Source organism: Dipodomys ordii, unplaced genomic scaffold, assembly GCF_000151885.1.
Source record: "Dipodomys ordii isolate 6190 unplaced genomic scaffold, Dord_2.0 Scaffold17, whole genome shotgun sequence".
In the NCBI taxonomy this organism is placed as follows: domain Eukaryota; kingdom Metazoa; phylum Chordata; class Mammalia; order Rodentia; family Heteromyidae; genus Dipodomys; species Dipodomys ordii.
In genome coordinates this window covers 8,549,916-8,565,188 of record NW_012267233.1, presented here as the reverse complement: position 1 = coordinate 8,565,188, position 15,273 = coordinate 8,549,916, and the positions used below count along the sequence as shown (strand labels likewise).

The 15,273-nt window shown below is 38.2% G+C and overlaps 2 protein-coding genes across 2 annotated transcripts in view; both read left to right on the top strand.

Moving 5' to 3' along the window:
• Positions 1–5,370, top strand: part of Dcaf13 (DDB1 and CUL4 associated factor 13) — a 28,236-nt gene extending 22,866 nt beyond the window's left edge. Inside the window, 3 exon segments of the mRNA XM_013012515.1 lie at positions 2,457–2,592; positions 3,673–3,836; positions 5,190–5,370. Of these exon segments, the coding sequence (XP_012867969.1) occupies positions 2,457–2,592; positions 3,673–3,836; positions 5,190–5,277 (388 nt within the window). The 3' untranslated portion in view covers positions 5,278–5,370.
• A 9,124-nt stretch (positions 5,371–14,494) lies between these two features.
• LOC105982709 (regulating synaptic membrane exocytosis protein 2-like) overlaps positions 14,495–15,273 on the top strand; it is a 175,261-nt gene continuing 174,482 nt past the window's right edge. Inside the window, exon 1 of the mRNA XM_013012388.1 lies at positions 14,495–14,554. Within this exon, the coding sequence (XP_012867842.1) occupies positions 14,495–14,554 (60 nt within the window). The remainder of the gene's footprint in view (positions 14,555–15,273) is intronic.

Sequence of the window (15,273 nt, the reverse complement as noted above, 5' to 3'; positions counted from 1 at the left end):
TTTTCTTTTTGCTTATGTGGTGCTGAGGAATCGAACCCAGGGCCTCAGGCATGCAAGGCAAGCGCTCTACCACTGAGCTACCTTCCCAGCCCTTGCTTTACTGTCTGATTTCATTATTTTTTATGTAGTGCTGGAGATTGGACCCAGGGCCTAACACATGAAAGAAAATTACTGCTGAGCTGTACTCTTCAGTCTTTGTACTAATTTACTATAAGACCTAACTCCTGTATCACATACAGCCCTTGTATAGTGTACAATGCTTTACAAAGCCCTTTCATACACATTTTCATAATTCCTTACAAGTGGCCTACATATACTTTCTATGATTCAAGAAAGAACCCAGCAGTTGAGTTCAGGCTGAATTATTCCAAATCCAACATGGACCACTAAATGCAAGTCCAGCTAGAAAATTTTCTGATGGTATTTGGAGAATTTTGTAGTTCCCCTGTTTTGTTTAGTTACTGATAGTATTCCCTTCATCTGCTTGAAAACTAATTGCAGATCATTTCCAAGGTCTGCTCCCATTGCTTATCATTGCAGTATTCCAGAAATTTGTGATTAGGCAATGCTATGACTGTCTACATCTTGAAAATTCTTTTTCTTGAAAGATCTTAAAATGGTCAAAGTATATTTTAAAAATAAATTTTGAGGGACTGGGAAGGTGGCTGAGTGGTAGAGTGCTTGCCTTGCATGCATGAGGCCCTAGGTTCGATTTCTTAGCAGCACATAAGCAGAAAAAAATGTAAGTGGCGCTGTAGCTCAAGTGGTAGAGTGCTCGCCTTGAGCTGAAGAGCTGAGGGACAGCGCCTGGGCCCAGAGTTCCTGCTCCACGACTGACCCCCAAAAAAGTAAATAAATAAATTTTGAGTAAAAAATTTAAAACTAACCTGCCATCAGGTTTGGAATTTGTTTCTACTATAATTTCAATATTTCCTGAACAAAAAATAAATCAATAGTCTTCAAATAGAAAAACTAGTTTATTTTGATCTATGCATAAAGAATTTTATATTTAAAAAATATTCATCCCCTGGTACTATAACTTGTAGTTAGCTTTATAAATCTATCATATGTAAGAACTCTGCATAGTTTATCACTAAGGAGGATTCTAACATGGTTAAATGATAAACCGTTGGATTTGACTAGATATTATTAATGGTTATTGAAGCCTGGCTGAATTTTCATTTATTTAAAACCTCATTATATTGCTTTAGGAACCTGAGTAGGAAGAATTTTAAGAAAGTAAGAGATAATAGGAACTGAATATTAGAAAAGTAGAACATTGACATGAAGAAAAAAGCACTGTCTCATCCAACTTTCATCTTAGTATGCTTTCCCTTTCAAACCATTCTCCCCATAAGTTTCTTATGTTAGTATTTGAAACAGAAGCTGTACAGATTAGGGATAATCTAGTAGATGTGAATTATACCTGATTTGGCTGTCCTCTATGATTTTTCTTTAATTGTACATAATTTATTGAACCTTTCCTTTCACAAAGCCTGCATTTTCCCACAAGTTTTGCTTTATTTTGTCTGACGTTACCTTTACTTGCCTTTTAAAGTTCTTCTTAACACTTCCCAATATAGTATCTTCTGTGAATTCACTTAGCATGTTTCACAGCCCTTTTAAATAGGTATGATATTTGACATCTCCAATTATTAAATGATTCTTACCTCAACTTAACACTTTTGTAGCCTTCCTTTTTCACACATGTAAATCAACTCTCACTTCAATTAAACTTTCCAAATAATTTGCCCAAAGGGGAGAGGAAAGTCAGTCATCAGATTCAGCATATCAGATGTGATCTTTGATTCATTGCCTTCATCTTCTTTAATTTCCTTCCTTCCTTCCTTCCTTCCTCCCTCCCTCCCTCCCTCCCTCCAATCCTTCCTTCCAAGATTGGGACTCAAACTTGATATCTGTCGCTTTCATTGGCTACCGCTCTACCACCTCAGCCTCTACAATGAGTTATCTCTTCTTTTTCTCTCTTCTCTTCTCTTTCTTCTCTTCTCTTCTTATTTCTCTTTTTATTTCCCCTCTTTTCCAGTAGAAAAAACAACAAAATAAATGTGATTGGTGACCTGAACTGAATTGGGGTTGATAAGGGCTTCTTAAGAGCAAGTCACTTTACAATGTTACTCTAGCTTGAAAATTGTATGCTATTTGTGTTTTATACCATCAATTATTTGTGATTTTTTTTTTGTACATCTGATTTGTTTCTTTGGGTTATATGTTCTCTTGGGCAGGAATTTTCTTTTAATTCTCTGGCACTTAGCATGGAACCTTATTAGTTGAGTTCAGTTAAAAAGAAAAAAAAACACAATACATTGGAATGAATTTGAATTTTCTTTTTATAGTCCTCCAGGACTCAAAACTGGTATCCTAATATTTGATAGGAAGGAGTTACAGAAAACCTATACCATAATTCCCAAGTGTTGAGCTTCATTCCTCTTCTATAGGGAAATCTATCACACAAAGCGAATGCAACATGTTATCTGTGTAAAGTGGACTTCTGACAGCAAGTATATCATGTGTGGATCTGATGAAATGAACATTCGTTTGTGGAAAGCTAATGCTTCTGAAAAATTGGGTGTGGTAAGAAATCTCACTTTCTGTAATTACTATAAAGCTAATTTCTGACTTTGTTGGATATTATAATATTTATTTGAATTGCCTTGATACTTTGATCACATTGACAGCAGTATGACAAAAGTCAGCAACAAAGCAACAAGGCTCTATTGACTAACATGGCTCTATTGATTATTTTTTCATGTCATGGACACCTCACAGTGCCTTTGTTAATTCAGGTGTTTGTTAATATTTGAGTCTTCTTGGTTCTGTGTGTTTTCCTGTGGTAAAGAAAGATAATGTAGGGTCTTGAAGCTTAGAATGTAGGAGAACATTTCTCATCTTCTAAAGGAATGATAATTAAGTAGATCAAAGGCTGAAAGTCCCTGAGAGGTCTTACCAACAAGAAACTGAAACACTTAAATAAAAAGGGAATCAGACTTTTAAAAAGATTTAGTGAAATATAGCAAATAATACTGGCTAGCTACCACTGGGCTGTAAGATTATGGTTGATTTTTATTTTCTTTTTCTAAAATGTTCCATGTTTTCAAACAGAATCATACAGTTTATATCAGAAACAACTATTAAGTTTAAGAAAGAAAAGTTTAAGTGTAAGTTATTTTTTAATTAGCCTCAGTAGGAAAATCAAGGCTAATAAACAGTTATTAAGGACAGTTGTTTCAAGTTTAATGAGTATTAAATATTACATTATATCTAGGTTTTAGTACATTGTTAAATGTTCTCATTTGTATCAACTTTAACATTTTTTAAACAAAATGTATCAAGTAATTTTCTTTTCTGTTTATATAGTTATTTTACAAAGAAATAGATTTATGCCTCAGGAAGTTCTACCTCAGTGGTGCACATAGCCCTACTCTTTCAACATGGCTTTGTCCCTTTTGGTGGCATCTATCTGTACTGTGCATGTGCTACCTGAAAGGAAATTCATTACTTAATTTGTAAAGGGCATGAATATACCAGAAATTTGGTTGCATATCTTAGAAGTAATTTTTTCCTTAGGGAGAAGGTTACTTCATAGTTTTGTTGAACTGCAGCAAAAGAAAGAATATACTATTCATTATGACTCAAAAATGTTTTTTCCCCCAGCTTACAAAGAGAGAAAAAGCAGCCAATGATTATAACCAGAAGCTGAAGGAGAAATTTCAGTATCATCCCCATGTAAAACGTATTGCTCGTCATAGACATCTACCAAAATCTATCTATAGCCAGATCCAGGAGCAACGTATTATGAAGGAAGCTCGTCGACGAAAGTATGTATTGAAGTATTTAACTATCTCAGTATCTTCTTCTGACTTTCCCCTCTCATCTCACCATAATTAAAATACCTTTCAAGAGAGTAGTTTATATGCGGTTATACCTTAGAGATATTTTTTTTTTTTTGAGGTCCAGTCGTGGGGCCTGAACTCCGGGCCTGGGCGCTGTCCCTCAGCTCTTCAGCTCAAGGCTAGCGCTCTACCACTTGAGCCACAGCGCCACTTCCGGCTTTTTTCTTTTTGCTTATGTGGTGCTGAGGAATTGAACCCAGGGCCTCAGGCATGCAAGGCAAGCACTCTACTGCTGAATCACCTTCCCAGCCCTTACCTTAGAGATATTTTTAAAGACCTCTGTGCTTTTCTTTTTCTCAATAATGGGGAAGGCAATAATCATCTAAGAGTATGAGAAAAGAGAAATGAAAACAATCAGAAATTCATATTTGAACTATGAATAGGTGTTTAAGAAGGATTTCCAGTATAGCTATAATATGAGGTACTATGTATTTCCCAAGTGAAAGCATTCAAAGAAACCAGATGTGGTTGTGCCTGCCTGTTACCCCAGCACATGGGAAGCTGGAGCAGGAGGATTATGAGTTCAAAGCCAGCTTGGGCTCCATAATGAGACCCTATCTAAAGAGCCCCCCCCCACATATATGAAATGAGCAATACATAAGATATATAACATGTACATATTTTCTAATATGCTTTATCATAATATTTAAGATCTCAAAAAAATTTTTGTGTGCATGTGCCAGTTCTAGGGCTTCAACTCAGGGTCTAGGTGCTGTCTTTGAGCTTTTGTGCTCTAGACTAGTGCTCTACCACTTGAGCCGCAGCTCTACTTCTATCTTTTTGGGTGTTTAATTGGAGGCTAAAAGTCTCACAGTCTTTTCTGCCCAGGCTAGATTTAAGCCAGGAACCTCAGATCTTAGCCTCCTGAGTAGCTAGGATTACAGATGTAAGCCACTGGCTTTTTTGTTTTTAAGATGAAGTCTCAAAGGTTAGTCTTAAACTCCCTCTTTGGCCTTTCAAATAGCTAGAACTGAAAATGCACCCCACTGAGCCCAGCTAGCAAGCTTGACCATTGTTGGCTGTCTTTGGGTTGGAATTGAATCATTTTTATATATTATAGTAACTGGTGTTTTTGTTTTTGACACAGTAAAGGACAATCAAATTACATAGCTGAAGTTGAATTTTAATTAGCAGTTACCTATTTGCACTGAGAAATTTTTCTCCAGTGGTTGCTTTTCTAGTGAAAGAAAATACTTTATAACATTCTTTCAGAAAATTTTCTTAGATTAAGATGATTTGATGTTAGCTTACTAATTTGTGCCTTTTGTTTATTTCTAGGGAAGTGAATCGTCGTAAACACAGCAAACCTGGATCTGTGCCAATTGTGTCAGAGAGAGAAAAGCATGTAGTTGCAGTTGTGAAATAGTAGTTGGTAGTCCTACCAATCCTGATATGGAATTATTTGTTTCTATTTACTTGAGAGCTCTATAAATAAAAGTATTGACTTTAGTTTAATAGTTAACATTTCCATTCTATGTACTTTTTCTTGTTTTTATACTGCTTGCCACGTTTTGACCAGTACAAAACCTATTGCATCTCAATTCAGTGAATTGTTACGGATTTTCAATGTGTGCCTCCTTAAAAGTGAGACAACAAATAACATGCTATGATGTTTGTCTTGTTGGGGCATTTGGCATTGCTGCCATGAGAAGTGCCACCTGCTGAGTCAGCGGCCCTACCTCCTGCTACAACCTGCCGTTTCCATAGTGATGTCTCAGTGTCTTAAACACAGCAAAACCTGACTGCTAAAAACAGAGCAGTTTTCTGTAATTCAAGCCTAAATGAGAAATGGAAGCATGATTTTGAGTATTTTGGAATGTAACTCTATGGGTTCATAATCTTTTAGAATAAAATACAAAGGTAAGTGTCAACAAGTGAGATTTTTCAGAATGGAACCCTGAGAAAGGAAAAACGGAAGCAATGTGGAAAGGGACATTACTTGAAGGAAATACTGAAGCATAAGTAAATAGAAAAGATGATAGTAGCCTCTTTGGAAGAAAAGTTTAATTAATTAATTAGTCTGCGGTCACTGCTATGACCTTCCCTTTGATAGAAACAGAAAGCAGATTGCTCTCCAATGTATTTTGCAATCCCCATGCGTCATTTTGTTTTCAGAAAAGAAGGAAGAGAAAAGAGCCAAACTTGATTGTTTCCAGCTACCTGGAAAATGAAGATCAGATCAGGAGGATTGCAGTTCAAGGCCAGCGTGGGCAAAAAGCTAGTAACCTCCCCACGCCGCCATTGGGTGGGAGTAGTGATACCCACCAGTTACCCCAGCTATGCAGGAAGGGTACATAGGATTATAGTCGAGGCCTGCCTGGGCAAATGTGAGATTCTAGCTAAAAAAAGTACTAAAGGATAGAGAGATAGGGACACACTTCAAGGAGTGGAGCACATGCGTGTGCAAAGCAGATCCCCAAGATTAGTCCTCAGTATAACCTCTCCAAGAAAAAGAAAAATAGGAAATGACTGAGATTGTTTCACCAAGGCATGTTATCTTTAGAGAACAGTCACAGTCAGCTTGGGTATTTGAATCGTGAATCCAAAATTCATTGCTACCTAGTGAACATTAGGAAGTACTGTTACTATTTGATGACAGATTGGAGAGCATGATGGATCACGGCCAGTTTTTTGGTATTGTGACACTTCTAACAGCATACATTTTAAATTATGTGCAAGGGCATAATAGTAGTACTACTCAGCAATAACAGCTGTTTATGGAACACCAACAGCACTATAAGTTAATTTACCTTTAATTCTCATAAGAACTTCCTTAAGGAAGGCCTTGTTATAGTGTGTAGTTTCTGTACTCATTCTATAAAAGTCTGAAAGGAGCTCAGACCAAAGGAGATACAAGAAAACAAGTGTACAGCATTATATCTATAGCAGCACACAGCAAAGCCTTACTTCTGGGAAAGGAAGAAGCCCTTCAGAAGTGAAGAGTGTATCAAATGTCAGCTGCCTGGGAGGTAAGGAAGATCCAGAGTTCTGTGCCATCCTGAACATGAGACATTGTCTCAATTAAAAAAAAGGATTGCCTTCTGCTCTCACTAAAAATATCTCTATTGTAACTAAATACAGAGATTAAGCAGCTGGAAACTAATAGTTTACACTGCTAATCCTAGCTACTTGGGAGGCTGAGATCTGAGGATCACAGATTGAAGCATTAAAGGCAGACAAATCCTTGCGATTTGTCTCCAGTTAACTAACAAAGAGCTAGAACTAGAGTTGTACCTCAAGTTATAGAGCACTAGTCATGAGTGAGCCAGCCAAGCAAGAATTTGAAACCCTGAGTTTTATGTCCCAATAACAAAAAAAAATGAAAAAAGCAACAGCTGCTTTGTAGATTGGGGATCATTTGTTGCAAAGAACAATCCTTCAGGCAGTTCATACACCAGTACTCTACAGTAGCAGAGCATGGAGGTAGTCTCCTATGTATTTGCCTCGTATCTTCCAAAACAGCTGTCCTAGCTCCCATGTCTCATTAGTTGGCCTTTGTGTTTCTTACCTTCCTAGTTCAGTTCCCAGGGGAGTACTCCTTAACAGGGATCGTCTCTTTGGGGTGGTTTCTTTACAGTGGCATCACCTCAGAGGTCAGAGGCCCTGGTTAGCAGCCTTCAGATGTCTGCGCTTCACCATGGTCAATCAGTATAGGCTAGAGGTGGGGGACAGGGAGGCCCCTAAAATGCTTAGTACATTTCAGTTAAGGGGAAAAGGAAGGCCTCTAAAAGGCGTTTACTTCAGTTAATCGCAAAAATAAATAGTAATATCAGGGGCTGGGAAGGTGGCTCAGTGTAGAGTGCTTGCCTTGTATGCATGAGGCCCAATGAGGTTCAATTCCTCAGCACCACATAAGCAGAAAAAGCCAGAAGTGGCGCTGTGGCTCAAGTGGTAGGGCGCTAGCCTTGAACTGAAGAGCTGAGGGACAGCGCCCAGGCCCAGAGTTCAGGCCCCATGACCGGGAAAAAATAAATAATATCACTTTAGTATTTTGATGGGAAAGGAGGTAAAGATGCCAGGAAGGAGTTGGGACAGGTCATTGCTTAGTTGTGAAGAGGTCAGGGGAAGAGAAGACAAAATGTCAATCACAACCCTATTTGATTGCCTGTTTTCCTAGCTCAAACTAATGTCTTCTATCGTCCACCACTAAATACATGTAACTGGTGTCTACCAGGTTCACTTGGTCATGGTGGCCAACCATGGCCTGCTCACTAGCATAATGGGCTGTTTGATACTGAACCACCTCACAGATAACCTTCCCTGTGCCCCAACTACTCTCTGAATACTGGTGGAGATTGCTGAACCACAGCACTGCTGACAGCTCAGGCATTGCCAGCTACTGCAGCCCCTATTTTATAGTGAGAGTTGAAGTCACAGAACACAAATCTTGCAGACTATACTTAGCTGAAAGGGAACTTTTATCTTCATCTTAGCAGGGATGAAGTAAATGATACATAGGAGTATTGTACAGCTAACCTTACTTGCATGTTTTACCAAGATTTTTTAAGCTTTAACACTTTAAAGTTCCTCATGAAGAAACCCATTCTCCAAGTATTCCTTAACAAAACATGTTGGATGTAATGTATGAAAAAGTTTTCTTAAACAGAAATGGAAAGGTCTGTATGCCCAAATTTTAAGTTTAGTATAATGGTAGGAGATGTTCCTCAAAATTATTGTTTATAACATTTATAATTTTAACAATTATTCATCTGGATTTACCTGTAATATCAAAGCCCATATAACCCTAGATATAAAAGTTTCAAGCTCATCTATAAATAACTAGAACATATCTTTGAGTCTAGTTTCAATTCTGTGAGGAAATGGGTCAGGAAATTAATTTGTAAAAAAACCAATTTTGCTAATTAGATTTCTTTCCAGGTGAAATGTGAAACTTTGAAAAGCATTTGCTCTGATTTATAATGAATGAATTAAGTTTCAATCGTAATAAAAAATTTCATATTCATCCATCTGGGACTTTCAAATTACTATCATTTTATGTGGAAGAAAAAGTCAAATACTTTCTAGAGGAAAAATTTTCCTTTCCCTCCCTCCCTCCCTCCCTCCCTCCCTCCCTCTCTCCCTTCTGCCCTTCCTTCCTTCCTTCCTTCCTTCCTTCCTTCCTTCCTTCCTTTCTTCCTTCCTTCTTTCCTTTCATTTTCCTTTCTCTTTCTTCTTTCTGCTAGCACTGGGAATTGAAATCAGGGCCTGGACACTGCCCCTTGAGTTTTTATAGTGCTCTACTATGTGAGCCATAGCTCCACTACTTCTGGGGTTTTGGTGATCAATTAGAAATGAAAATCTCATGGACTTTCTTGGTAGGCTGGCTTTGAACCACAATCTTCAGATCCTACCTTCCTGAGCAACTAGGATTACAGTACCTGGCCGTTAGTGACAATCTTGATGAGCACATTTCCTTCAAGTCTAAAATAAGATTATAGTGGGCCAGCAAAGGTACTCGGGCAGATTTTCTTTGTTGTTTCTTTGTTACTTGCAAACATTTCTGAAATTCTTGATTGGAATTCTATCTCTTTACAATAATTTAGTAAATCATCATAAGCCCTGTGCAGTGGACATCTGTCATTTTCCTGGCTGACTAGCATCTATTTCAATAGAATTCATGCTGTGCAGTTCATTGAAAGTGACAGAACCTAAGGTCATTTCTTCTCATTTACTTAGGTCACGGATTCCTACCCAGGACATTAAATCTGGGGTTAGTAAAGCTATTATGTAGGGATAGTTTTGAAGTGACACATAGAGGAGCAGCTAGCAACAGCTGAGGACAGTCCTGTCCATTGAGACATCCCAAATATGCTGTTTCTGCAGTATGACTTTGGCCTGGCTGTTCCCTTATTTTTCCCAGCTCCTATCAGATATCCAGCCTGGAAGCTCAGTCTTCCTGTTCAATCTGTGAGCTTTCCTGTACCTTTCCATCAGATACCTTTTCTGCTGAAGTTTGCAAGACAGCTTCTGTTGCTCCATCGTACAACAAGCATATAGTTTGTGGCCAATGAATTAATTAGGAAACTACCTTTTGGTACTTACATTATAAAAGCTAATTCATTAGCTTAAGTAAATTTTGTCTTGTTGAGAATTTTTTTAAGAAGCAATTGGTGAGGAATCTTACAAGGAAGGGAAAAACCTGTATAATCTGGGCATCTGTGTTTTTGTTTATTGATTGCAGTGCTCAGGACTCCCATATTAAGTATGTACACTATCCAGGCCCCTAGATTTCTATTTTAGACTTAGAGTAAACACTCTTCTATATTTCTTGCCTAGTTTTTGCTTTACATTCTTGGGATAGAGAAATCAGAACAGGAAGAAAAGAAGAAGAGGACAGAACTTCTTGTCACAACTTCTTATCCTTCACCCCTGATTTCCAACTAAACTTTTCCTTATCGTTAATTTCTCAGACCACATTGTGGGTGCTCAGTTGAGTTTGATGAGGAATTGGGATGGATTTCTTCCAACATAATTTATATAAATTCCTATTCTGGCTGCATAAGTGTTAAAACAAGTTCTGATGAGACCCACAGGTTTTGTTTTGTTTTTCGATTAGAAAATAAATTCAAATAATGATCTTACAAGTGAACTTTTGTAAGACAACTTGAGATGGGTTGGGAACATTTCTGCAGAGGAAGTCAAAAGGAAGAGTCGAGTGCTGAATGCCAGCAATGATGATTTAAGTAAAAGAGACCGGCTCAAACTTGATTTTGAGTTGGTAAATAAAATATTAATGTTAATTATATTAGTGAAATATTAATGTGCTCTTGGTGTTCCAAGACTACCCCCTATGGATCAGATTGTATCTCCTCCTGTATACTTTAAATCAACTCTAGATTACTTGAAACACCTATTACAAAGTAAATGCTACATAAATAGTTGTTTAGGGAATCACAAGAAAAAAGTCTGCACATTGTCGATAGATACTTTAAAAAATAATTCAGTACATATTTGGCTGAATTTATATATGGAGAAACCACACATTTGAAGGTCAAACTCTGCTTGCTCAAATTCTTTTCTGAGCAGTAAGTCTAAAGAAATGACTTGAAATTTAGTAAAATGTATAGGAAGTACTTTGAGGGGAGACAGGGAATCAGTCGTGGGGCTTGAACTCTGGGCCTAGGAGCTGTCCCTGAGCTCTTCAGCTCAAGGCGAGCGCTGTAACACTTGAGCCACAGCGCCACTTCCTGTTTCCTGGTGGTTTATTGGAGATAAAAGTCTCACAGGCTTTCCTTCCAGGGCTGGCTTTGAACAATAATCCTCAGACCTCAGCCTTCTGAGTAGCTAGGATTACAGGCATGAGCTACCAGCACCAGCTTAAGAAGAATGTTTAGAGATGTCAAAGGAACTGCAGTGTCCTCCCCACTGTGCAGACTCCTCCTCCTCCTCCTCACCTGCCACCCATCATGGATGTCTATCTTTCCCTCCAGCTGCCAGGCCATCACCTGTACCCCACTGCTCAGCTTCTCCACCTTCCCTGCAACATAGTAGCATTGTCCCAATAATGAGTTTTGTAATTACCAGGACAATCTATTTTGACCTTTATGTCCCATTGGCTCCTTCTTCTTCCATCAAAGTTCTTAATATCTCCTCATTGTCTTTGAATCCTCCCTCTTTACCATTGCTAACACCCAGTCTAACCAACCTTCATAAGCACACTCACACAGACTGCAGCCTAGCTTCTGAATAGGGCCATATAAATCTTTCCTCCTTTTAATTTGATCTTCACTCTTTGACTCAAGTGATCTTCCTTTTTTCCCCTGTTCCTGGGGCTTGAACTCAGGGTCTGGGCCCTGTCTCCAAGCCTCTTTGTGCTCAAGGCTAGCATTCTACCACTTGAGCCAGAGCACCACTTCCAGCTTTTTCTGTGGAGTTTATTGGAGATAAGAGTCTCACAGACTTTCCTGCCCAGGCTAGCTTTGAACTGAGATCCTTAGATCTCAGCCTCCTGAGTAGCTAGGATTACAAGCATGAGCTACCAGCACCTGGCTTCAACCAATCTTTTTAAAAAAGCATATTCATCACAATTCTCATGGGCTTAAAAACCTTTCAGTGGCTTACTGTTTACACAAGAATGAAGTTCAAACTTTTTAAGATTGTTTCTAAGGTTCTGCCTCTCTAACATACATTTTCCTATCCCATGCCAAACTTCTTCCTCCACCTTTCTGCTCACCTAATGGTGGTCCCCTCAGTTCTTTGATCTCAGGGTATTTTCTCCTCCCTTGAGACCTCCCACAGCCTCTGTCCTCTGCCTCAGATATGCCCAAACCTTATTTCCTCAGAGAAAATTCCTGATCCGAGGGCTGGTAGGCCACATAATCCCACAGTACTTTTCTGCTAGTTGTAGACCCTAGGAGCACATGAACCAAGCCTGACTTCTCACCATTTGTATTCCCAATTCCCAGATCTCTCTGCTGTGTCTCATGTACCAAATCCCCCTTTATACTGCGAAAACTCTCTCCTGGGGAAAAACTCTCATGTTTAACATCTACAAACTTGGGAGCTAAGGAGAGAGAGTCTACTTTAGACTTTTTTTTTTGCCACTCCTGGGGCATGAACTCTGGACCTGGGCACTGTACCTGGGCTTCTCTTGCTAAAGGCTAGCACTCTACCTCCTGAGCCACAGCACCATTCCAGCCTTTTCTGTGTATACGGTACTGAGGAATGGAACCCAGGACTTCATGCATGCTAGGCAAGCACTCTACCACTTAGCCACATTCCAAGCCCTCAACAGTCTACTTTAAAGGGGTAGAACTATATAGCCGTTCAAAACTATATAGCAGTTAGAATATGTGGGTCCAAATCCTGGCTGTGCTAACCACAATTGCCATGGATAAATTGCTCAACTTCAATTTTGCCTGACTTAAATTCCTAAGTGGTGGCAGAGCTTACCTTCTAGGGCTGTTAGGAAAATTGAATAAATAATTTATGTTAAATATGTAGAACAATGCTTGCATACAAGACTAGAAAAGTATTTACTATTATCATTTTTGTGAGATGGTTTATTTTTATTTTTTACTTTTTTATTGTGAAAATACTGTACAGAGGGGTTACAATTACATGGGGAAGGTAATGCATACATTTCTTATCAAGCATTGTAGCCTCCTCCTTTGTTTACCCTTCACATCCCTTCCCATCCTCCCCCCTGCCCCCCCAGTCCTTCCCCCCTACTATTATCATTTTTGAACACTGCTCTTCACCACAGTCAACCAGCAAAGTTAATTCTGTGAGTGTAGTGTGTATGATGATTTCAGTATTTTGTTTTTCCTAATGACTAGTGTACTGCCTAGCACTAAGTAATTGCTCATTAAATATTTGTGTCATGAATGTAGGGGACAATGAGTATTCTATATTGGCCACATCTTATCGAGAACTTTTTATAAATCCGTAACTATGTGAAAGTGGGGGTAATTATATTTTCTTCACCAGATTGTTATAAGATTTCAGTAACAATATGTGCCCCACATTTCAAGTTCATCAATTTCATCTCACTATTACTCTCATTACTTGGAAGTGTCAACAGGTCTCTTTCCTTGGATTTCGGTACTAGATTGATTCTTAGATCTGTCTCCTTGAATGTCTCTTTCATTATGGCATTGGCAACAAGTTAATCAGTCCTTTCAGCTTCTCAGGCTTGTTATACAATGTCTGAAAGGCTAGCAGGCTCCTCTACCTTCTGTATTAACCAATGCTTTCTCTGCTCACATGTTATTGCTATCTTACAGATATTGAGAAGATAAACAACAATGATTAGAATGTACTTTCCAAATAAAATACATCATCCTATAGGAGTCTGCCAAAGGGAATTAATATAGCCAGATATCTGTAGAAGAACTTTATGAAGACCCAGCAAACCTGCAGCCTTAAGAACCAAGATTGTAGATGTGATAGTAATCTGTAAATAGCGTGTAAAATAAAATTTATTAAAGTATAGAACACTAACTGCATTATGCTGCTGCACGCAGCATGTTCCTTCTCCAGATGCTGCAATAAATGAAAAAGATGGTTACCATAGAGACAGTTAAACTATGCCCTTTGGCTATCAGATTAGAAGTCCATTTCAACCTAGCAGAAGGGAATGCATTTTGCCTTTAAGTGATATTTGCAGATTATTTCTATCACAGTTATAACCAAGTTATTAAAGTGCAAATGTTAAATCTATAAACATTGCACTTTATAAAGACTGATCCCATTGGTAAAATGGATTGTAGTATTTATATGCAAACTTGAAAAGCTGCCTTTGACTTGGAAATGTAGTTTTAAAATTCTTTTCCCCTTAAGATATTACAAAAATCTTCCTTGAGATCTATTCTACCATATACTCAGTTTTGTTTTCTTTGAAGCTCATATTTTATGTTTTGAATCATTTGTCAGAGGCAATCATTATGTAGTATCAGAAAAGATGCGCCAGCATCAGAAATGCTTATGAAACCCTGGAAACTCATTTAATAATGACTCACAGTAATCAGTTAGTAGCAAGATTTGTGTATGGTAGTAGTCAGAATCCTTAGTAATAGTTATATCCTTATGTAGTCATTTAATCTGCTCTTCAAAATTCAGAAAGTAATTACAAATCCACGGCAATGTACACATTTGCTGCAGGGAGAAAATTTGTCAAGGTTAAGCTTATTTTGTCTGGTTGGGTAAGATAGTTTCTGTGGCTAACAAAGAGAAAGGAGGATGCTTTTGGAACTTGATTGAATTTTCTTTCATCATAAATCGGACCAGTTTCATATTTTGATGAATAAATTTGTATATTTTAGGTGTGATCATTTAAAAGTATTTGTATTTTGTAGGAAAAAATAATAATTTCTTCTTTTTCGTGACATTGGGGATTCAGTCATGACCTTCCTTTGCCAAGGTTTAAATAATTGTTTCCTTCAACTATACTTGTAGAGACTATTTTGACATCATTTTGCTTATGTATATGAGTGTGTGTGTGTGTGTGTGTGTGTGCACAAATGAAGTGTTTAGTTGAGCATTTAAAGGAAAGGAATATAGGAAACATTAACTTTTAAAATAGGAGTTATTTATATCAAGTATCCCAGACCCTTTAAAGTTCTAATTTAAGTGAGAAAATGATCAGTAAATGATCGTGCCGTTTATTTCACATCTCTTTTATATCCCAAACCCTCAATGGTGTATTTTTAAATGTGATAAAAACCAAATGGGTCGATATCCATCAAGAGTTTTCAGGATCTAGGGGCTGGAAAGGTGGCTCAGTGGTAGAGTGCTTGCCTTGCATGCCTGAGGCCCTGGGTTCGATTCCTCAGCACCACATAAGCAAAAAGAAAAAAGCCGGAAGTGGCGCTGTGGCTCAAGTGGTAGAGCGCTAGCCTTGAGCTGAAGAGCTGAGGGACAG